The sequence below is a fragment of the Thamnophis elegans genome, chromosome 2 (assembly GCF_009769535.1).
Source record: "Thamnophis elegans isolate rThaEle1 chromosome 2, rThaEle1.pri, whole genome shotgun sequence".
Classification (NCBI taxonomy): domain Eukaryota; kingdom Metazoa; phylum Chordata; class Lepidosauria; order Squamata; family Colubridae; genus Thamnophis; species Thamnophis elegans.
The window spans coordinates 117,628,140-117,653,581 of record NC_045542.1 but is presented as its reverse complement, the minus strand read 5'-3'; the positions used below and the strand labels follow the sequence as shown (position 1 = coordinate 117,653,581).

The 25,442-nt window shown below is 36.6% G+C and overlaps 1 protein-coding gene across 1 annotated transcript in view; it reads right to left on the bottom strand.

Moving 5' to 3' along the window:
* CHCHD6 (coiled-coil-helix-coiled-coil-helix domain containing 6) overlaps positions 1–25,442 on the bottom strand; it is a 251,929-nt gene that overhangs the window by 46,286 nt on the left and 180,201 nt on the right. Inside the window, exon 7 of the mRNA XM_032210720.1 lies at positions 14,671–14,806. Within this exon, the coding sequence (XP_032066611.1) occupies positions 14,671–14,806 (136 nt within the window). The remainder of the gene's footprint in view (positions 1–14,670; positions 14,807–25,442) is intronic.

The window sequence follows — 25,442 nt, the reverse complement described above, 5'->3', positions numbered from 1 at the left end:
CCCAACACTGGAAGTTTTAAAGAAGAGATTGTCTGAAATGTATAGGTTTCCTGCCTGAGCAGGGGGTTGGACTAGAAGACCTCCAAGGTCCCTTCCAACTCTGCTGTTCTGTTCTGTTCTTTTCTATTCTATTCTACTCTACTCAGCTTTTTAATGCACCACATATATTTCATTACTTGCCTGTGCAAAATATTTAACATCTTTTTCACAAAAAATATTTGAGTTACAGTATTTGAAAGTTTAATCTCAGTAGGGTAATCATTTTGACAGCTCCAATTTTCCCTGACCAAGACAGATTTATTTTTTTTCTATCCAGAAATTTCTGTTAATATGCTTTTTCAGGATGTTACGTAATTATTCTTAAATAAATCTTTATTTTTAGCTAAAATTCCTGAAATATTTGACCTTCTAAATGGAAATATCAAAGCCTGTTGTTTTATACGTATAGTTTTTATCCTGTCAAATTCCAAACCAACATCATTAATGTGGTAACCAGACAGCAAACTGTGTATGTTTGTGTTTTTGTGTGTGTGTGTGTATGTGTTTGTCTCTGTATGTGTATTCCATCAACAATGTTAAAGAGTTCCTAGGCTGAGTACTTGTAAAGTATAATATCAATAAATATGATTTAAGCAACGTATAGGTTTATATTAATAAAGATGAGTTTAAATAGCATAAATAGCACTATTTTGAATTAATCAGACTGTTAAGTAACTTAGTGTATTTCCTATACTGGATCAAAACATAGTGCTTGTTTTTGATAGTTATGGAATATAAAGTATTAAAGCCATGCATCTTACAACACATTTGGAAGACATTTCTTATGGACAACTTCATGTTTTCTATTATCTTTTGAAGCTTTAAAACAAGAGAAAATAAAATGCAGAGGGCTCTTTTATGGATAGGGAACAACGTGAAGGGAATTGAATTAAAACACATACCAACTAGGCTATTTTGAATTAAAAACGCACAGCATGTCAGAGGCAGTTAGCATATTGCCATTTTTAAATTTTGTTCAGTTTGCTTATTCTATGGAGAAGATTTAAATCTCTGGAAAGGCAAAATGAAGGCTCAGCAGGCTGGTAAGGACACTCACATCGGAATCCCATTAATTCACTGGAAAAAAGATCTGGCTAGAAATCACTTATTTTTAACAGTGCTGGAATGCCCTTGGGGAACGGAATGGTGGGCTCAGCTTGAAAATCTGGCTAGAAATATCACAACAGATAATTTCTGAGTGGCACTAGAGGGGGGAAACCAACTTTTTCCAGAGTCAAGTCCTTCAACCAGGTCAGGGTTTGAGCTAAGCTTTTGCCTTTTGAAGTGAACAAAAAATAAAATGCCAGTAACTGCTGTTTTACATTCTAGTTATGAACCATCTTTTATCAGTGCTGAGTTCAGGCTTTAAGAAATGGTTCAGTCAGGTTCCTTTAATTAAAACAGTGGTAGGAATATCCAAAGCAGATTGCTGTTTTGGAAAGTACTGAGACATCTGGTAGCACAGGATGTTTTTTCCATTCAGAAAAAAAACAAAAACCATCAGGACTTTGCAAATCACTTGACAAGGCAAACCATGTCTTAAAAATACTCAATGTACAAAAAACAATGTCATTTTTAAAATCTGGATTTCCCCATTTTTTGAGGTATATGACCCAATCAGGGATTGCTTGGTGAAATAAATCATCTACCTCCTTGGAAAGGAAATGGATAGATGCAGCCACATGAATAGAATGAAAATTTAATATTATAAAGATTAGCTGGTGTAAAGTGTAATAAAAATGAACATAACATTTCACTACAAAAAATAAAACATCAGTTTTTAGCCATTTTTACACCTTATTTAGTGATCCATTAAACTTTGGACACTATCTTCTTCCACTTAGTCTATAGACAAAAAATATCTTTACACAGAGTCTTAAGATACTTGTTTTAATTCTTTTGCATTCTAAAATACACTGTCATAATGGAAGAACAATACCACTACAAAGGAATCAATTCATATTATGGTTACTAAAAGCTTTGCGTTACAAGTTTATTTTTTGTATTACGAACAATAATAAATTCAAATCTTAGCATGTGGGCGAAGTTACAGATAAACTCCAAGAACACTTTACATCCATTAAAGCCTTTTGAGTTATCCTAAAAACTCTTTAAAGATACAGACTTCAATATCAGCACCTTAGGAAAGGTCAGGAAAAAACAATAGAGTCAAGTCAAAATTTGTATGCATCAACCTTTAGAAGTCTATTACATACTTCAATTTTTAATAGCAATATGGGAAGAATTTCAATGTTAATTAATAAAATGATATTTTAGGCAATCCAGACTGTTAAAGCTAACAAGACAAAATTGTTAGGAAATGTTTCCTACATAGTAATTCTCTAAAATGGTCAAGCCCATAAAATGGTGGCTGCCATAACAGAGATAAGAAATGTATCCATGCAAATTCTGATTTTTCTTCTCTAAGAGCATTCTGCCAAGATAATAGCACCATAGACAAAGAACAAATATTTTAAAGTGTCATTTTTGCAATAAAGTACATATGAAGTATGGAACATAAAGAATGGTGGCTGAGTAAATGCCTCTCAGGTGACATAAGTAAGAATTAGTATTGTCAAGAGTAATTACAACTAACTATCAGACATTGTTAGTTTTTTTGTAAAAAGAGTATAAATTGGTTTATTGTGGTTGATTAAAAAAAATCTAAATGAAAGCTAAGAAACATTTAAGACAAGAATGTTGATTAAGGAACTTGAAGACAAGAATAGCCTAGAAATAAATTTACTGGGAGATATCACCTGTCCTAGAGAAAGTTAAAATATTGAAAGTCTCTTTATCCATAAAGCACTGCCTAACTCAAGGGTCCATTGATGTAGTGTAGGCTGAAGCTGAAATACCTAAAGATGATGCAAGCTCATAAGCAGGCTTCATAGCTGGGAATCTTATCTAAAAGAACCCTTCAGGAGGTAGATAAAAAGGAAACACATGCTTATGGAAACAAAGGAAAAATGTCACCTAAGTCAGACAAAAGAAGCTTAAACACATGGGAAACACTTCCCCAAATCCCATCAACAGCTACCAAACTTGTAAATCAGCAAGGCAAGTGTAGTTTTCAACAAAGCAAGGACTTTGAGGGAGAAAAAGGTCCTGAAGACCACCCACTTGTTGAGTCATCTTTGGATTGGCTTCCATCCCTCTGGCTAGTACCTGTCAACCCAGTTGAGAACTCAGATAAGTGTAAATAAGCATGCATGTATATCAGTGGGTGGGTGTGCGAGTATGCATCTGTGTGAAAGAATATATATATATATATATATATATATATATATATATATATATATATATATATATATATATATATGTTCAACATTTGTGGCAAAGTTTCGGCGAGGTCTCACTCGCCATCTTCAGGCTGGTGTTTTGGGCTTAAAGTGTGATCGGAGCTGCTGTCCCTCTACAAACCTTGATGGGGCTGTGTGGAGTGCTGGCCCCGTTTCAGCAAGTGGATTGATTGGATGTGTGGCTGTATCATGATTGGTAGATTGGTGCTGATTGGTGCTGGCTATGTGTCCGTTGTTCTTTTGTGTTTTAACGACCTGGGTGGTGGGTGGGGTTTGTTTGTTGACTAGGGCTGGTTTCCAGATGTCTGGTAGGCGGGAGGTATCATCACATTTATTCATGTTGTGGGAGTGTTTCTCTATTGCGATGGCTTCAATAGATATTCTCTTGTTGAAGTTTTCTGTTTTGGAGATTAATTTGGTTCCCCACCCACCACCTCACCCACCACCCAGGTCATTACGACACAAAAGAACAACTGCCAGCACCTCAGCCACACAGGATGATATGAAACAGCCGACCAATCTACAAACATCAACTCCATCTACCAATCAGGATGCAACTACATAGCCAATCAACCCACTTACAGCAAGAAAGCCAGCACTCCACAGCCCCCACCAAGATTTATAGAAAGACGACAGTTCCGACCACACCTTACTCGAACAAGCACAAAGCCGAAAACACCAGCCTGAAGATGGCGAGTGGGACCTCGCCGAAACGTTGCCAAGACAATCTCAATCTTACACGGGAAAAGACCTGAATACAACAAGACCTGCATACCTACACCCCTATTCTGCTTTTAAGCTTTTGCTTTTGAACTACCTATCATAAATAACATTTTGTGCTTCAATGAAATCTGTCTGATCCTCATTAAGAACCAGAGGGGAAAATTCCTCCTACACATCCTTTAGCAAAAACTAACCTATCAACTTGGAAAGCAGAACCATCTACATGAAAATATAAAAAGAAATAAATTATTTCAATAAATAATTTTGCAGAGGATTCTTAACATATGAAAAATGTGCAGGTGACAGTTTTACATCTTTTTCAGTTAATATCCTGGAGCAGAGGATGTTCTAAATTGTTGCTTAAGCAAAGTAATGGTCTGAATGAAGGTGAATAAGTGAAGTTCAATTCATACAAGTTGGGTCTGCTGTTTGTGGAGAGGTTGGCTCATTTGTTCAATCTGTCTTGAAGAATCCGGTGCATGGCTTGGAGATGCTTTGAATCCATCATTGTCATAGAAGGCTCAGGTGGCCTTAGTGGTTAAAAACAAGAGGCACCTTTTATCTGTTACTTTAGGCTGATATATCAGCTGTCACCATTTCAGAACAGGGTTAGTCAAATGCCAGTTATTCGGTCAAATGTCGGTTATTTGTTCTGTGAAAACCAGTGAGTTCTATTATTACAGAACACTATATGTGGGGTTGCATTTGAAAGTTATTCATAAACTTCAGCTAGGCCAGTGCAGAGCTGCTGGGTTACTCAGAGATTGCCTAATACGCAGGAGCTGCTGTACTTCACACCTATATGAGGATCAATTCAAAATTTTGCTATTGATCCCCAAGTGGCATGGGCTCAAATGTCTACACAGATACACAGATATCACACACATTTTTTAGCGATCTGAATGGAACTTCTCTTGCTTTGTCTATCAAAAGGCTAAATAACCTCCAGTGAACCCTGAAAGGTGTAGGCCACCTAGTTCAACCCCATCTTAGTGCAGGAAAGCAGAATTTGATTATATTAAACTGATAAAGAAAAGTTACTCGTAAAGTTCAAACACCAATCATTCTGTAATTTAAATTTTACGATCAGATTTCTAGGGGGGAAAGGTACAGCATTATATGTATTTGAAAAGTAATATTTTCTCCGTTTTCTTCGGGTTAAGAATACACTTCTTCATAAGATTTTGTTTATACTCATGACCATCCCTTCTGGCCTGCCAGAATTTAATTCTCTTCATGGTGTAAGGAAAAATTGAGGGCATATGAGCATGTATTTGTGTCTGTGTAACCTCGGGGTCAGTATGATCAAGTGAATTTTAAAAGCTCATCTGAAGCCTTATTAGATGTCTTTTGCCTCTGTGACTACCAAGATTTCTGCTGTCAGGCATAGCACTTGGCTATATGATCCAGCAGACTGATATTGCACAAAGTGAAGACAACAATGGAGCCTGGAAACAGCAACATCCCAGAAGTTGTTACTGAAATCTTTGCAAAGTTCTGCATGAAGAAACAACTGTGCTCTATATTTGTGGTCTATTAGATGGTTTATAATATAGCTACAGAAACACCAGGTCTCTGGTGTTCAGCAACAGAAAAGCCAATGAAGAACTTATGCCTGCAGTTTCATAACTGCTGGATGAATGCAGCAACCATTTCCATTTTAAGCAGGCCAGTATTTTACTATTGGACATGCCTCATATATTAAAAAGGCAGTTTATGTCCTTTCAGGCAGCACCATATTTTCAGTTTATCTGTCAATGAATGTCAGTGAATAAAAAAAACAACAACTCAGAAATGCTCGTGAAATATGAATTAAATAGGACCCATCTTCAGCTCTTTATTTTTTACAATTAGAAGCACAATGAGGATTAGATTGACTTCTGCAAATAAAAAAAACAGGAGAATGCCTGCTACAATTAATACAGTAATGTTCTCCTTAGTATTTATGACTAAATAAATACAGCTGCTTGTAGCTTCTTTACTTGTTCCCTTGTGAGAAGGGTATTCATGGAGTCATAAACTCCTTTAATAATATTATTGCCAGAGCAATTGTCCACATGTAGGGTGGAAGAAAGAATTAGTACAAAAAACCCAACTGGGAATCCAGAGAAAGTTAACAGTGCACTACAATAATAATGCTGCTTTAGATACATGGGCCTATTCAACTGTAGGTATGTTTTACCTGATGCTTTAAACAAAAATATCTTAGTGACTCAAACCAATTTCTATTTAAATTATTTTGCTTAATTTTTAATGCTCTCCAAATGAACCTGTTCTGTAAATAAACTGTCTACCTTATAATTCAGATGGCTGCTGCCACTTAAAAATAGGTAAAGCTAAGCCAGACGTGCAAATCACCCTATCTTGGAATAAGTCAGTTTCCTGTACTGACCTTTTACGCACTTCAGCCAATACGGTAAAATATGTCAGTCTTTATTTTTCAAAATTCCAATCTGGTCAAGGTTTCCAGATATTTTAAGAGATTTACAGCATTCAGGGCTAAGAAAAAGGAATATTTTCATTGTTGGGAGTTGGAGAATAGAGATGGTCAAGATGACTCTACTGGATGCCTTTCTACAAATTGTTGACTCTTTTGTAAGCCAAGTTCAAAGTAGATATTTGCCAGCTTGCATAATACACTTAAGCAGCTTAGTGATCAATTAAAACTGTGCTACTGTACAGTTTCAGTTCAACTGTGTTAATTCCTCACACAAGACAGTGCAGCTAATAAATCTATGGTTTGTTCCAGGCATTATGCAATATTGAAAGGAACATTTAGAATCCCTGGTTTGCACAAACAAACTGTACATGGTTTGTACTAAACAAACCATGGATAGAGCTGCCAATAGTTTGCTATCTATGCCCATTCAATGAAAACAGCAAGCATATTCAGAGCAACACTCCTTAGTCTCTAAGTATTTCTATAGCTTAACATGAGTCATGAATTTAGTCAAAATGCTACAAATTTTTTTGAATGACAGTTGCTGGCTGCAATTCTGTTTAAATGGCCCCAAAAGGAAGACGAAATACTGGTAATGGAGCATTATTATCTGTTTTTTCCCCCCATGACTTACTTTATATAGATATGCATATGCAACAGTATAAGTACATGAAACAGGAATTAAGTGAAAGGAGATAGTGTTTTATACTAGACCACTGAGCTATTTCACTAGAAGATGCTCAGGAATTAATTAAAACGGCAGACAGCTATGTTGGGTGAAATGAAACAAGGAGAAGGAGGAGATCTGTCACAAATCATTAATCAGTCTGAAGATCTTGAGGAGGGTTAAACTTCAATATCAGTATACAAGGTGTTTGAAAGCTGAAGACAGAAATTCAAACAGAGTCCACAATAATATCACGGAGAGACAGAAGTATAAGTCAAATGACAGAATGGCTGTCGGTAAGAGAGTCTGCTTCTTTACAAAGTATAAGCAGCAACCTTCACCCCTGTTCAACTTAGTTCCCAGTCCAGAGGAGTCAGGAAGGAAGTCAGCATGTCCTCTTTAAAGAATCTGTGAAGGTATTATGCAAGGAATAAGAAATATGTGAAAAACCTGTCTCCATTTATGGTCAGTCTGTATACAAGTGTAAATAAAACTGATCACAGAAATGCCATTGTTTTCCAATGATTTCCCTCAAATAAAACCAAACTTTAACAGTGCTGTAAACTATTTCCTCTAAACATTAAAGGAAATGGCATTTTTGAATGGCTCAGGTTCAATATATTTTCACTGTGAAAACTGTTTTGATGCAAAGAAAACCATAAGCATTAGGGAATATATATCACATACAATTTGTTTCATAAACTGGCCCTGGAGAAGGTCTGGTGAACTACATTTACATTTACATCCACACAGTAAGATATAAAACACACACACAAACAGGATAAGGTTATAATGCTTCCTTTTATCCAAATACTTACAGGTAAGTTGTAACAATGACAATATCCAGAGGTGTAATTGAGAATTTTTCAGATAGATAAATCAGCACTTCCAAAGCTCCTGTTTCTTTAGCCATAGTATTATTTTTTTTAAAAAAAACATTAATTGCAGAATAAAAGAAATTATAAAATCTTTTGAAATAAATTCTTAATCTCTGGGGCTAGTCTTCTGAGTATAATATTGACTGACACAATCTCTGTGACTAAGTTGTGGCAAGAATTTCTTGATTTCCATGTCAACAGATCTTAACATGATTCCCAGAATTATCTTTAACCAGATTTATTGTAAAGGAAAATAAAATTATGTTACAAAAATGTGGGAAATTGGATATGTTTATTTTAGTTTTCAATTTATCTCTAAATTTGTTAAGACAGAGATTTCTTGTTTCTCTTGCTAACCATTCATTGATGCATTGAAGAGTTGGCTATCTGTTTTTCTGATAAAGGAAGAATGTGAAAATATTCTGCACCTGCAATATTGTAATAGTCAAACACCAGCAGGAAAAATTGAAGGTGGCATGAGATTATTAAAGCTTATAAATTAATTTATATATTCTCTGTCTTACTAAAAGGGTTATGCAAAAGCTTTGAATGACTAAAGTCCTGATGCATGAGAAATTGTGAAAAAATTCTTAAAACTGATTCCACCTTACTTAATAACACACTGTAACTCTGGCTGGGAACTTATTGTTACAGTTCTGAAGACTCTGTTTTTAACGTAAACTACCATTAAAAAAAAACTTCCTAAAATCCATGTTTCACTTGTTTCCTGGCTTTTCCAGCAAGTGCTTGACATAGTAGGTGATGGAGATCAGTTACTAAGGGTCCAAATGGTGACAAGCATAGAAGAGGAGAGCCAATTTGGTGAGGTAGTTAAACCAGGAGACTGAGAGTTCTAGTCCCCTTGAGCATGAAACATTGGATGAGTGATTTCAAGGGTTTGTCCTAAATACAATTCCAGTTGTATACAGGACATTCAACTAAAGCATTCTTCTGAAGCCCAATATTCGATACATTATGTTCTATATATTTTCAAAGGACTGGTTTTATTAAGACAGATGGCATGGAAGATGCCAAGAAAAGAAAGCCTTAGGGTGAAAAGGTGAAGCCAGTCGAGACTTATTGAAAAGGAAGTTAAAGACAGGGCAGTCTCAAACAACATTAGCAAGGAAGAAAAATCTGAAGGAGCCAATGCGGTTGAACAGAAGGTTCTGTATGACATTCTCATTACAAGCTGTTAAAAGTCTGGATGGCACTATACTAAGGTCATTTCACAAAGGGCTGGCTAACTACATTCTAAGAGTCAATATTAATGGCCTTAAACTGATCTGCCGAACACTAAACAGTGCAGTACCATAAGGATCTGCCCCGTGGTGATATAATTCAATATTGTTCTTAATGGTTTGAATAATGGGACTGATAGGATGCGGAGCAAAATTGCAGATGACAAAAAAATGGGATATTTGGCCACTACTAGGAAAATAGAATGGGATTGCAATCTAATTTGGACTGGTTGGAAGATTCAGCTAAGAGGAACAAGATGTCTTTCAAAGTGTGGGGAAGAGGAAATGTAAGGTGAGGAAAGCTATATGGCACACACAAGAATGTGAACTTGAAAGCACCTCATTGGAGATTATGGAGATTCTCAATCATCCAGGTCATGGTTGTCTCAAAGAGCTGAAGAAGTTTCTTGGATGAGAAGCGAAACATATTCAAAGAAAAACCAGAAAGCCCAGTTGCCTCTTGAAAAAGCACTTTTTGGACACCTCATTGGAGAAGGCCTTGAATGTGGTCATTGACAACAAGCTGAATGTGAACCTTCTGTGTGAGCCAACCGCTTTAAGAATTGGGCCAGTTCTGGATGGCATTAGGAACAGCACTGTGTCAAAGACATGTGAGGTCATTGTTCCCTTCTATTCTGCAGTGGTGAGGCAGGAATACTGTGTACGATCCTATATACATTTCCAGAATGATATTCACAGGTTCAGGAAGGATGGAGAATGAAGACAAAGATGATACAGGGAGGAGGACATGCCCTACAAGGACAAACTGGAAAAAGGTTAAGATGTTGCATTGATATCTTAATGAAGAGACATGAAATTTAGGAATTATTTTCCACTGCAACAAAAACTAGGACCAGAAATAATTTCAGCTACCTAGATATTGGGGGGGGGGGGGATACCCATTCTTACAGTTAATATTAGAAGAACACTCTAGTCATGAAAGTTTTTCATATCGTGATGTTTTTAAGCAGGGGCAGAATAGGCACCTCTTGAGGACAGTTTATTTGGCTTTATTCCACATTGCCGATTGGATTTAAGGATTTTTGTAGTGCCTTCCAATCACAACACAATGATTCTTCACTAGGTATGGAAAAATTAGAGAGGTTTTGTTGTTTACCTTAGGTACACGCATTTCCTTTTTTGTTATCCAAGAAACAAATAAAATTCTGATTCCCCCTCACCCGCCGCTTTTCAATCAGCAGGAGAGAAAATACTGAGGAAAGATTGTAGCATCAAGTTTCTATCCTAATTGCCTACAAACTGTGGTACACTCCTGATAAATCTTGCAGTCAATAAACTACAGATAATTCAAAAAGCTACAATAGACTCAACCCCTCCTACAGCTGCATTATTATCCCAGCTTTTATTTAGACCTAAAAGCAGCAATTCGGAGCTCTTGTCGGAAATTCTGCAGAGATGTAAAGCTATCTCCCCAAAACATAAAAATCCCCATAGAAAACGACAAAGTTACATTCTTTTTCTCAAAACAAATATACAAGATGAGTCCAATATATATCCAATTTACACATCTCCATGAGTGTAAAATAATTAAACAGAATCATATACAGGTAGACTTCAAGTTACAATAGTTCATTTAGTGACCGTTCAAAGTTACAACTGCAATGAAAAATGTGACTTATGACTGTTTTTCACAGTTACAACCTTTATATCATCCCCATGCTTATGTGATCAAAATTCAGATGCTTGGTAACTGAGTCATATTTATGATGGTTTTTGTTACCTTTTGTGACCTTCTGAGAAGCAAAGTCAATGGGGGAACCATATTCACTTAACAACTGGGTTACTAATTTATCAACTGTAATAATTCACTTAACTGTGATAAATTGCAATAACTTAATAGCAACAAAAAGGTTGTAGAATAAAAGAAGAATAGAATAGAATAGAATAGAATAGCAGAGTTGGAAGGAACTTTGGAGGTCTTCTAGACCAACCTCCTGCCTAGACAGAAACCCCATACTATTTCAGACAAATGGTTATCCAACATCTTCTTAAAAACTTCCAGTGTTGGAGTAGTGTTGTAAATGAGGCAAAACTCACTTAACAAATGTCTCACTTAGCAACAGAAATGTTGGGCTCAATTGTGGTTGCAAGTCCAAACATTCATTACATCAGTTTAAGTTAATTCTTTATCCAGTTAAACTAGATGGGAACATATAACTATAGTTAGCTGATCTTGAAAGCTAAACAGAAAGAGACCTGTTTCCTGCTTAAATGGGATACATCAAATTCCAGAATTGTTAACGGAGTGGGAAATAAAAATTAAATTAAATTGTGGAACAAGGCACTAAGAAATCATTTGTATTGTTACCAAAAGAACTTTCTGTATGAATTAAGTTATAACCTTTATTCTTGGCTTGCAAATAATGCATTTTACAGACGATAACATTAGCCTAAACATAAGTATTAGAACAATAAAAAATAAATAAATGCCGCCACTCCTTTCTTTGACCAGAAGACTAGAGTATCAACTTTCTATCTCTCACATAGTGCTTAGCTTCCTTTGGCAAAGCCACTTAAACCAGGAATCACTATTTAAGTTTGCTTGCTTACACGTTGTCTTCCTCACAAACATGTAGTTATTTCTATTTTTCATCACTGATACAATATTCAAACAACAGTATCAAAAACTATTGAATAGAAATGCAACTCACATGCTCTGAGGGTTTCTGAGCTCTACCTCAACTGAATAAAAATAAAGTCTGTCATCTTCCTGATGAGAGCAATTAAATCGCTTTCTTACGGACAGCCACAAACTTACAGAAACAATTGATAAAACTGCTTTTGGAGCTTGGTCCCCAAACAGAAGCCTTGCCTCTACTTTTCCTCTATCCCTCTTTTCTCAATCTTCTTGGCAGAATTTGCTGCTCTTACTCAAGCTTCTATTTCAATAAACAATGGTTCAGGAAACTTGCTACAAAAAGGTTTATATTGTACTTTTTTTTTTTTTTGGCTTCCTGTCCAATTCTGAATCTCATGGTCTTTTGAGGCTTTCTGCTGAGCCTGTATCTTATTCCACAATTACCTGCGCAGCAGACGTTTTAGTGAAAGAGAAGCAGAAACAGATTTTATTGCCATTTTGGTGTCCCCTGTAGCAAATCAATGTAAAGTAGCCATTAATACAATATCCTTTTTCACTAATTATGTGAAAAGACCTCCACCAGGTTTTATGTACGTAGAAGTCCTTGTGAACTAGCCAACTTAAGGAGTTAAGTTTAAAAAAAAAAAAAAAACTTCAGGTTAATAGGATTTTTCAGTGCCCTCTGCTGTTACCAGTCGCTCAGCTTTCAATTTACTCTGTAATACTGTCAGGTTGAAGCTTTGGCTGGCAGCTTCCCAGCCTCTTTCTCATGTGGATTGGAGCAGCAGTCTGCAAATATGTGGAAGTTTAATGCAATCTGTCTTCTTTGGTAATCACATTCCTTCTGCGCTATGTGCTATAAAGATGTATTGGTAAATGTATCTGCTAAAAATATACTTTCCCCCTGCTTCTACCCACCCCATACAAGCCTGATTTACAAGATGCAGGAGGAAAGACTTGCATCTACAGAAGTCTGGCAAGGGACAAGGCAAGTTCCGTAGAGAGCTGCTTAGAGAAAACAACTGCGCCATGGCGATTCAGGACTTGCCATATTTTAATGCAAGATTGGGGGAATTGGGAGGAGGGGGGGAAATCACACATTTTGCAAGCTGGAGATCTCAAAAGGTACGGGAGAAAAGCCTTTCCCCTAGTAGCTTTAACCTTGCTGATTTGCAGATATATAAAGATACTCCTGGTAAACAGGAAAAGAAAAACCCACCAGGGCTTGCAACAACATTTGAGCTAATATATTTTGACAATTTTCCCATCTCCTTCTGACAAAGCTTCTTGTGGGACCTGTCTGGCAGTTTGTTTCATGTTATACTTAAATCAGACACGGGGCTTCTTCTTTACCATATTAATAGAAATGAAAAGAGCTCTCTTCTCGTACCCTCCCCACCCCTTTCGCATGAAAACCCATCCCCAATGAAATCACCTCAGCCGCGAAGCCTTGCCTGGAAGCACATGTCCCTCATTTGTAAATCGGAAGCCCCCTGATCCATGACAGACGCAGAGGAAATGCTTGGTCAACCGAGTATCTCCTACTAAATGCAATGATGCTTCTTTTGCACACAGGAAATTTCGCAGAATGTTTGAAATCCTTCATAAATCCTGGATTACTGTAGTGTTTATAAGGAGATATATTCTATGATCCCAGCCTGTGCATTAAAAAGTATTCGGAATAGGGTCAATTTCAGGCTAATCCATTACAGGTTACCAAATTGATTTTGAAGAAAATGAGCGGAGATTGCCTTAGCTACGACATGGCCCAAAATACTAGATTCTATAGGGTCGTGGGCTCTCCTGATATAAGAGACATATATTTTGTAACACATACATTTTGATCTGCATGTCCTTGTGAAAATGCAAATCAGAAGGCTTATTCTGTGATTCATTGATATAAGCAGTGTAAAGACATTCATATTGTTATCCATATAGTGCGAAATGCATGCCTTTTCAATTTTAGAAAAAGAAATATCTGACATGATCTATAAAGTATATGGTTTGCAAGATACTTGTAAAGTTCTTGAACAGCAGGAACATTCTAAAATTCCATTCTCATGGAAGTAATTGGTCCCTTCATTCTTTAAGTTAACCCATTTAAGATACCTTGGTTGAAAATGTTTTGCCGACGATGTACCATTTCATTCAGTTAAAAGTTACCAACCTGACAGTTTTAGTAGCATCCATGATGGCGAGCCTATGGCACGCCTGCCAGAGGTGGCACGCAGAGCCCTTTGTATGGGTATGCACACCGTCACCAGCTGCTCTTCTGGTTTCTGGTGAATGCATGCACGCAGGCCAGCTGATCTTTGTGTGTGCCAGAGCCCTGGAAACCTGAAGACCAAGTGGCTGGTGTGCATGTGTTAAAGCGGAAGTTATAAAATGAAAATTTAGAACACATTTCAAATTGTGGTCCAAATTCAAGACTGAATGTAAGCCTTACTAATGAGTTTGGTAAGGCAAATGCCTTACCTTCCCCAACCTTTTCCCCTCCAAATGTGCTGAACTTCAATATTCTGCTAGAATAGGTTGACAAGTTAAGAATTCTAAAGATTGCATGGGCTGTTTGGATGATTAATAAAATAAGCTTGCTATTGTTAGTTTTTTTTCCCTTCATACATGCTGGTTTTCACTCTATGTGAACTTACTCCATCAGTGCCTGGAGGAGCAAAAGAATCTGGAGGGAGACAAAGACTTCTGACTGGCATGTTCCTTTACAAGACAGAGCAGTAGTCAGGAAATGTCCTTGATGTAAAGCAGAAATAAAATTATAGGTACCTTTTGTGCTAGCCTAACACAACGCTGATATTCCTTGACTAGCTCTGAGCAGTTTAGGACTTGCTGCTTATTTTCATTGTAGCACTCCATGATGGCTTCCTGCAGGTTTGCACATATAGGTTGTGTATTCCTCTTCCTGTAAAGACAAAGGGAAATTAAAACAGCATTTTCTTATTGATAGGCTTATTTGTTTCATCGCTGCTACCCAGTAAGGCCCTATAACGCTTTTGAATTGTATGGAAAAGGTGTTTCTTAGCACATTTATTTAGCATTTATGAGCAACTCTCTAAAGCAACTGCATATTTCCCCAGGGCTGTATGGATGTCCTTCACAGCTATACCAACTATTACAGAAACTATAATTATTTAATTGTAAAACTTTCCATCAGATCATACAGTACATGTGTGCTCCAAAGCACTTTTTTTCTTTGACCCACAGTAATGTGCAACCCGGTTGCACAGAATCTGGTGCTGATAATGACAGATGTATTGGTTCAAGTCCACTAATCCCATCCTCCTTTTTTTGAATCCATAAGAAATCATTCAGCTAAGCCACAGCTGGTAGTTGTTCTTGGTTTCAGATTTGAAGGGATTGTGAGACAAGCAGAAGGATACAAACCAAAAGCTTTTTTTATTTGAGAGCCAAATAAAAATTGAACAGTTTTCTAACCTCTTCCAAAAAAAAAAAAGCTTTATTGGAAGACATGTTAAAAGGAAGCTTTTATCATCCAGTCATCACAGCTCATTAATGAAATTTTATTAGAATTTTATTCATTTTATTATTAACTCTATTTGCAACTTTTTCATATGAATCTTTTCATTGCCTTCTTTACACACACATGCACCTATTAAAGAGAAAGCAATGGAATAGCAATACAATGCTTTTTCAGTGGTTGTAAAGACCACTTATTTTATAGGTACCATGGAGTCTGGAATTTTAGTTGTAAGTCATTGTGATTGTAAGTCGAGGCATCTCATGCCAGGACTCAATTTTATGACTGTTTATATGATGGCCATAGAGTGATTCACTGTTGTCGTGAAGTGAATCATGTCATTGTTAAGCAAACCACATGGTCATTAAGCAAATCCAAGATATCCAGTAGGAGGGGTTTTTTGCCATTTTCTGGTAGAAAACATTTTTAAAAATCAAAAATTTTGATCACATGACTGTGGAGTGCATTAAAATGCAATCAGGTGACCATAGGGAGAGCGGCAATTGTAACTTTGAGAACGAGCCATAAGTAGCTTTTTAAAAGTCTGTTGTAATTTCAAACAGCCATTATACATAGAACACAGAATAACATGGTTCGATGGGACCTTGGAGGTCTTCTAGTCCAAACCTCTATTATTTCAGACAAATGTCCAATTTCTTCTTGAAAACTTCCAGTCATGGAGCACCTACAATTTCTGGCAGCAAGCAATTCCAGTGATTAATTTTCTCACTGCCAGAAAATTTCTCCTTAGTTTTAATTGGATCTCCCTTTAGTGATTCCACCTATTACTTCTTGTCCTGCCCTCAGATTCTTTGGAGAATTAGTTAAACTCCTTCTCTCTGACAGCCTCTCAAATACTGAAAGACTGCTATCATGTTATCTCTAGTCCTCATCTTTGTTAGACTAGTAGACATACCTACAATAGTTCCCATAACCATTCATTATATGGTTTAGTCTCCAAATCCTTTATTGCTCTTCTCTGTACTAGGATTTCTAGGATCTCAGCATTTTTTTTGTACTGTGATGATCAGAACTAGGCACAGTTTTCCAAGTATGGTCTCACTAGTACAGTATAAAGTGACTCTATCATTTCTCATGATCTTGATCCTCTGTTGATGCAGCCTAGGACTGCATCACTTTTTTGGCAGGTGCAGCAAGCTGCAAGTTCATTCTTAATGGTAGTCCAGTAGGACACCTAGATCCAAGGTGGGATTCTACTGGTTCGGGCGAACCGGTAGCTCCGAAGATCAGCTGTGGAAGGGTTTTTTTGCTCCCACTAGCAAGTGGGCCTGCCTGCCAGCCCCTGAACTTTACCTACCTTTATCTTCTCAGCTGAGTCACGTGGCAGAGTGGACTGCCATGCCTCAGCTGTTTTCCTTCCAAGCAGTAATCCGGAAGGTAAGTCTTCTTTCAACTACGCACGTATGCACGCGAAGCACGTTTTCAGCGAACCGGTTGCTAAACCAGTAGGATTCTACCCCTGCCTACATCCTTCTCACATAAACATAATAAGTTAAAGAATACCATTAATGAGTCTTCCAGCAAAATAACTTCTAGGATATTTTTTTTAATTTTCAGTGCTAATCCACACCAGAGAATGAAGAACAAAAAAAAAAAAAAAAAAAAAAACCACTGGCATTAATCAATGACAGCCTTACTACAATATACAGTCCAGAAATCAATATTAATAACAATACAATTATAACAGACTTCTCCATACTTCTCACAAATTCACATTCATTGGAAAATCTTAGATATAAATTACAAAAACTTAGTGGAGCTCAGTATTTCAGGGACATAACATTCCATGAAATACTTCCCAAAATTTTAGAAGAGGGAAAAACCCAATAGAAGGCTTCAGAAACTCATAAATTTGGCATTTTGTTCTGTCACTGCAATTTTAATGTCTTTGTAATCATAAGAATGAGCACCTTGGAAACAAAAACTAAGGCAGGAAATACCATAATATCCTTCAATTCATTGGCAAGTTAAGACTCTTAAAATTAGGTTTTAACTCTGAAAGTTGATTTTAAAAACCTGTGAGAATATATTACAATTTCAAGAGAGACAAAATGTGTGATATTTTGTATTGAGGTCATTGGTATTTCTCCTATTCTATAACTATCTTGACTGCATGGTAATCTTTTTTTTTAAAGATGCAAGGTGCAAGTTTTTATTCCTTGCTTGAGTTTCATATACACTTTAGCCAAATGGAGAAAAAATGTTTTCCATCTTTCCTTGTAGAGCTTCTTTACGCAAAGTATCAGTAAAAATAATTTGTGTTCTGCTGGATTCTAATCTAGTATTTAGAAGGTCAGATGACTATAGTAGTCAGAATCAACTTTATCTGATTAGGCATTTTTGAAATTTTGTGGAAAATAAAGATTCTGCTTTTTATATCAATGTCTTTAAGTCTTACAGTATGCTGTAGAGGCATATACGATTGGAAAGTTATACATTTATCATGGCCTACAATATATTTACAGGATTGTGGTAAGAATAGTGAGTGTTTGAATTTGCCTATGTAAGTGTGCAGAATTATCTTGAGCTATTTAAAAAAAAATAGCTACATAAGCAAAGACCCTTCCTTCTATTTCCTCCCTCCTTGTAACTGTTTCCTCCTTTCAGTGAGTTTTGATTTTTTTTCATCAAAATTAATATCATAACACCATGCCCAAAAAGTAGGAGTAGGAGTCACCTATGTTTCAGCTTTTGCCACTTTTCAAATTGCTTGTTATTCCAGGACTTCAGTCCTTAGCTTCATAACTGCTGTCCTCGTCTTCAACTCTTCCTTCACCTGCTAAATCAGTGGGTCTCAACCTTCCTAATGCCACGACCCTTTAATACAGTTCCTCATGTTGTGGTGACCCCCAACCATAAAATTATTTTATGTTTTCCCTATTTTTTAGAAAATACATGTTTTCTGATGGTCTTAGGCGATCCCTGTGAAAGGGTCGTTCAACCCCCAAAGGGGTCCTGACCCACAGGTTGAGAACCGCTGTGCTAAATCATTATCACTATATCTTGGCATAAAAAAAGAAGAATGAACCAGGGTGGTATATTGGACAAAACAGTCTGGAACCTGGGCTCAAAGACTCTCTCAGAAATATATGGCAATGAATCAGTTTATATCCCGTTCTCTCAAAGGGTTTTTGTAAGATAACCCATACATGACACATGAATTTCTTTGGCAAAGACATTGGAAGCAAAGAGTGGAAAGTATAAAGCGTGCTTCCAGTGGAGGCATTCGTTTTGCAATCACTCTGTCTCATTTGTGGGAAATGGTAGGTAATCCTGATGATGTCTTCTCCCATTTGCAATCCTTCTTTGTTTTCCCATGGCTACATCCTTTTCTTTCAACAGAAAATCCATTAAGAGAAAAAGTTGGAACTTGTACAAGAGTTTTCCAGTTGAAAGCACCCTAGGAAAAAGTTCTTATTTACTGTATTTGTTTATTATTTATTTATTATTTATTTATTATCTTTATTTATAAGGCTGCCCATGCTCACACAGAGAGCATGAAGATCAAGTACAACGAAGCCCCAAAATCCCCAACTGGAAGACATAGCCAGATCTTCCTAAACAATAACAGAGAAGTCTATGGAGATTGTCAGTCATCCAAGTCATTGGTTGTCTCAAAGGTGCTTTTTCAAGAGGCAACTGGACTTTCTGGTTTTTCTCTGAAAACATTTCACTTCTCATAAAGCAGAATAAGTTTCTTGGATGAGAAGCAAAATGTGTTCAAAGAAAAACCAAAAAGTCCTGTTGCCTCTTGAAAAAGCACCTTTGGGACAACCATGACCTGCATGACCGAGAATCTCCATAGACATTTAGCCATGCATTTTGGGATAAACATCCTTCGAATGATGCAGAAGTATAAATGGATTTCCAGAAAAAAAGCAGACTACAGGAACCATTTGTGCTTCAGTTTGAGATGCAGAGAGCACAGACTCTTCCCCAATAGCCTGCACCTGTGCTCAACAGTGAAGGGACACAGGGCAGAAAACATCCTGCAGAAAGCACAACTTCAACAGAGCTGAAGGAGCTTCTTGGACGAGAAGCAAAACATCTTCAAAGAAAAACCAGAAAGTCCAGTTGCCTCTTGAAAAAGCACCTTTGGGATAACAGAGAAGAAACAAAGTTAACTGCAGGGCAGTGGTGGGTTGCAGGCAATACCATTCCGGTACGGAGCTCCGGAGTCTTCGGCGCTTCCGCGCACGCGCATGGTGCGTACAGCACCTGCGCGACGCTCCTCTGAGCAGCTGGAGCATTGCAGAGGCTTGCGGAGGCACTAAGACGAATGCTCGTGCTGCGGTTCCTGTTGGAACGGGATCAGGAACCCACCATTGCTGCAAGGGGACAAAATGTGCAATACGGCAGAAAAGGCCCACCTCCTGGGACCTACTAAATGCGAGTCCCTGGCTGATGGAACCCGTACCATGGTTTCCCTGCTAAATCTAATGGGACAGGATGATGTAAGTGAGGAGAGACAATCCTGCAGCTAATCAGTTTGTGTTTTAACACCACAGCCTTAAAATTCTTCTTCCTTAGCTGCCCCTTGAGATCAGCACTGAGCAAATGATACATCAAGAACGGCTGGATTTGAAATCCCCTCTTTCTTTTCATGTAGTCACTTTATGTAATAAAGGGAATCTCATCAACTTATCCTTCTTCTAGTATGATTGCTCACATCAATCTGATAATATTGGCCTGGCTTGGCATCATGCTATTATGTGTCCTCTTGATGTTTAAGAGAAATGTTTGCAGTGGGGTGAATATATGCGGAGCTAGCCTTTTTATTACTAACAGAACAAGGACGGTGGGAGTAAATTAGACATTCATCATAGGGCCAATGTAGGAGATCAGGAAAGCCGTTCTCTTTAACTCTCTCCTGACTGCTTGATAGTGGTAGGTAATGGCAGCTAAGGGCTGCATGCATTTGTCTCAGCAGATTTGTCTTATAGTAGAAACATTAAATGTCTTCAAAGTTATAGTAAGGATCTTCACAATTAATTCCCAATTATTGTATTTCTTAATGCTACTCAAAGGATTGCATCAATCAAAAAACCTGTTTTAGTCCAATATACAAAATGTCAATTTGAATTTTCACTTTCTGGTTGAAGCTAATTTATCACATCCATGGTTTAGAAGCGGAAAGAGCACATAAGACAAAGTCAACAGTTTAGACAATTGTGTGCCTAGCATGTTGCTGCTATGAGGAAAAAACACGGGCTTAGGAAGTAGGAGATAAGGGGGGGGGGGTGTCCATTCCATTGGCAACAACAGCCAAGTTAAAAAATCCTTGTCAAGAAAGATTTTAGATTTCACCTGTCATGACAGGTAAGCAAAATCCTTATTAATTGTGTTTCAGGAACACAGATAATGGAAGGGAATTTGGTAAATGAGGATAAAACCATGACTTACTATTGCTATTGGTAGGATTACTCACCACTGGAAGTCTCAGTATGCTCTACCCTCAATAGACTTAGGTGATAGACAGTAGCCCTATGTACTGTTATAGTACTGTTATAGTAAGTGCAAATTCACTATTGGGAGACTTTCATGTATGTATGTTTATGTATAATGTTCTCAAGCACTCTGGCCCTTAAATGCTTCTGAAGACCTAGGCAAGGGATATGCTAAAAGCTAGGCATAAATATGTGCGTTAACTGGATTACTCCACAGAAGAATATTTCTCACATAATAGCAGGTTGATGTGGAAAAGGTGAATATGGATTAGTGATACACAGCAAATGTATACAACATGCCATGAAAGCTGTGTTTACTGATGGAATCTTGCCATGTGCACATGTTGGAAACTAGTCATATACATTCATTACATATTACATTGCACAGATGGCAAGCAGATTGTTTTCAGAAACATGTCAAAAGCGATATCTGTGTGATAAGTGACCCTCTGTGGTTAATGAAGAGGGACTATTCTTTATTATGCTATGAAAGTGTTCCAGGGCTGAACTTGAAGAGTAGAACAGGATTTGAGAGCATCTCTGTGGAAATTTTAGCTTGAATTAACCCATAAAAATAAGGTTTTCTAAAACTGTAGCTTGATGCAGCGAGACAATCCCAATTCTCTGCATGAACTGCAAATTACAACACATTTCAAAACAATGTCTATCTTATGGCATCACTGAAACTATGACACTCCTTGCTGGAGATAACTCAGCAAAGTACATTTAAAAATCTTCCCCTTTATATCTTTTCCAAATACACCACCACCTGGATTTAAATGCAAATGGGAAGGTAAAACTTTAGCAGCTATTAATGGAGGAATTCACAATGAGAAATTTCATTTCATTTATTATTAAGATTTATAGGCCGCCCTTTTCCCTGAGGGGACTCAGGGCGTCAGAAATCACTCTTGTGTAGTACTTCTTAGTACAGGTATACCATATTTTGCAATATATCCTGTCATAATACTTGAGAAGGCTAGGGAGAAATAAAATCTTTCAGTTTCTCATCATACCAAGTTCAATATGTAAAAACACTACTTTCTTTAGGAATCTACCAGCTAGATAAAAAGATACCATAATGGTTGCTATAAGGTTTTGTAGCATTAAATGCTACAAAGAAGTTATTTCAAATAATAAAATTCTGGCTCTACAGGTTTCTGTAGAGTAATTCAAATTTGGCAATGTTCCTCAATTTTGCACTTAAAATTTTCTCCTAAGAAGAAAAGAAAATTGATGTTAGTTCTTATGCCATGCTAGAGTTAACAGGACAAGTTCCCTTGTTTAGGAACACCAAAGTTTTTAGCTCTTAAGGTTGACTAGCAAAGCAATCAAAGTTGGTACTCACATGGGCTCTAATTTAGTTGTTAAGTCAAACAGAAATGTGTCAGAATTTTATTGTTGCAAAAACAGTTTGAATCAAAAAAGAAAATGGTTCAAATTCCATATTATAAAGAGAATAATAAACATTATAGCAAGGAAAGAGACAAATTATTGCAGCACCTTGAACTTTACTACAGTTTTATATGGTAAAAATATTCATTGTCAGCAGCATATATAAGCAACTATATGAGAGCATTGGAAAATAATGGGCTGAGATAAAGGAACAAGAGAATGACATACTATTTTATTTAAATATAATGTATATGCCTAAATCAAAACACGTATTAAACAGAGAAAGCAGTAATTGTTGTCAAAAACTGTTATCCTCCTGGTATTATTTTCAATAGGATGAACACAAGGGACACTCTTATGCTTGATAATCAGCATATACTTTTGGTCCTGTATTTTAATGTCCATCCTATTTAAGCTATGCTTTTGATTCATTAAATGGTATTTCAAATCTGCTTCTGTTTACTAATCTTTTTAGAAAAAACAGCATGGTATCTGGCTGCATTGCATGGTAATTCCTATAGCTTGTTGGTTGGAATGACCCTGGAAGAGAAGACAATTTCTGTGGGGTCATGTATTCTCACTTCTCATCTTCCACATAGATAAAATAACAATGTGAAGGCTTCGGTCGCTCTCAGTGATGTCTCCGTATGATCAGACCTGATTGGCTACACAAAGTTTAAATAATGTTCTTACTTCACAGACTGACTGGGATCCCTTTGCCAATAAGAGCTTTAATATTTTGTTCTTAATAGCCTGACCTAACTGCTGGAAGAAACAATGAAAATGTAGATTTTGCAGATATTTTTACATTTTATCCGCTTTTAAGTCTCCTTTACAAGATATTAATTTCTGATCAATCAACAGAGCCCTAGATAATGCTAGCAAAACTAATTTTCAGAACATGAGTATGCTTGCTATTTCTTGAGACTTGGGGAGTGATTGCTTCTAGTAAGATAAAAATCAATCTTTCAAACAGTAACAATGCACCAATAAAGGATTCTACATCTCTTGGGAAGAGGAAAATGAACATTTTGAATATTTTCAAGAAATATTCAAGAAAATATATTTCTAAACAAAATATAACTTTAGCTGTTTGTTGATGAATAAGTAGACTACTCATTCTACTAATATCACTAGATTCAATTATAGTTAATTAACTAGCATGGGCATAGTTCAGATGAACCTTCTTTGGGGAAAATTGTATCCTTATGTTTCTGTGACAACATCCAGCAAGTCTTAATTTCTCTCTTATAAAATATTTTATATATTATCCTTAATCTCCTGTCCTGTTCAACCTTATTTCCTCTGGGGAGAAAAATAATTCTACATAATAAAAGCTTCAGATATTCACATTGAGTGTATAATTGAAAATTACGAATATTATTAGTATTCAGAGAAGCAAACAATGTCCTTGAAATAAATTGTTCCTGAATGACCAGGTTGTTAAGACTGCTACCACAGCTTTTGTGAGAAGGGGCGATGATAATTAACTAATAGGCAATTAATTCCCATATAACAAACATTTTTTGGAGTTTCACCACTTTTGGCATAGTTAACTGTTATTCTTTTTTGGAGTGCATTCCCAAAAGATTCCAGCCTTCAGCATCACCGTTACTATACTTCGTGTTTAAAATACATCTGCCATTGTTACTGCAGAATAAATTTTGCGCACAAAAGCAAAAGGATTTAGAAGTGTCTTATTTACTGTATATGAAGACAGGTTTCAAACAATAGCATGATGTATGAAAATGGCCAATATAAACCATAAGGTGGATGGACTACGTTATAGTGAGGATGAGTGCATCATTAGAAGACTTGAAAGATCATGCCAGGGGCATGGAGAAAATCTATCGATGTGGTTTGAGGAGTCAGACCATTTGATTGCAGGTAATCAGTCAATCTATAGAAGCCATTTGTTTGCTGCATGATTTTCAAAATTGTCCATTCTATAGTAACAGTTACCCTATTATAGAAATGTAGTATACATTTAACTACAGGATAAGTTTTTTCAAAAGGTGCATTTTTCCCACCTGAAATTAAGCTAGCTGACTCAAGATCCAACATCAACACTTTGACTCTTTATATAAGTGCTACAGAATTTATATATACTTCTTTTCCTCTGTGATGGAACCCAAGATGATATACCCAGAAATCTCTTATTTGGCTCCTAATATTTTGGGGCTTCTTTTTTCTTGACTATCACATTGCCCCAAAACTAAGGGAGTATGAAGTAGAACCCTAATCTCAGTTTTGCTTTCCCCTCTCTTTTCACTCTCTCTCTCTGTCCCCCATTTATCTTTCCCAAGAAACAGGCCATTGGAAACAACAGACAGCTCTTATTAAAAGGCCCAACAGGTCACCTGCAAGGAATTGTATAAAATTAAGTCTGGATGATATGAGTATCAAATGCTCAAAGTCTTGTTTTCCCCTTAAAATATTCTCGTTCACACTGAAGTTGAAATATTTTCCTATTAATTTTTTGGAATAACACAATATGTGTTACTGTGACACATGGAACAACTCCAAATATAGATGCAGTTTTCTTTTTTCCCACTTAAGCTGATTTTACTTTTTATAAAAACATCAAAAAATTTATTTTCTTATTTTTTCTTATCATTTTTAGTACATTATTTCATTTGATGGATATAAATATAAATCCATTTAAATATATAAACACTGTTATCCCAATGCAACTACAATGAGATTCATGGGGGTCCCACAATTATTGGGATACCAAATCGTGATATTCCCACTGCCATGCTTCACAGTTGGAATGATATTTATCTATTTATTCAGGGATAGTCTTTCATTTTGGGAAAAAAACATTTCTCATTAATGCTCCAAAGTTCTACTTTAATCTTTTCATAGGACTTTATTCTAATAGTTTATTGAACACTAAGATTGTCTTAGGCAAATTCAAAGTTAACAGTGTGTTTTCTGATCAACAGTGATTTCATTAGTATCCTCCCATGCATTGCACCTTAGTTTATTTTTAAAAAAACATTTATATAGCCACCCATCTTCTAATCAACTTTAGGCAGCTCCCAAACAAAAGTTTTCTATTCTCCTTATGGTGAACTCATTAACAGTGACATCATAAAATAGAACAATGGCCCATAGATCTTTTGCCATTACACTGACGTTCTTTAACAGTTTATAATTTCTACAAATATTATACACTGTTGGGAAACTTCCAG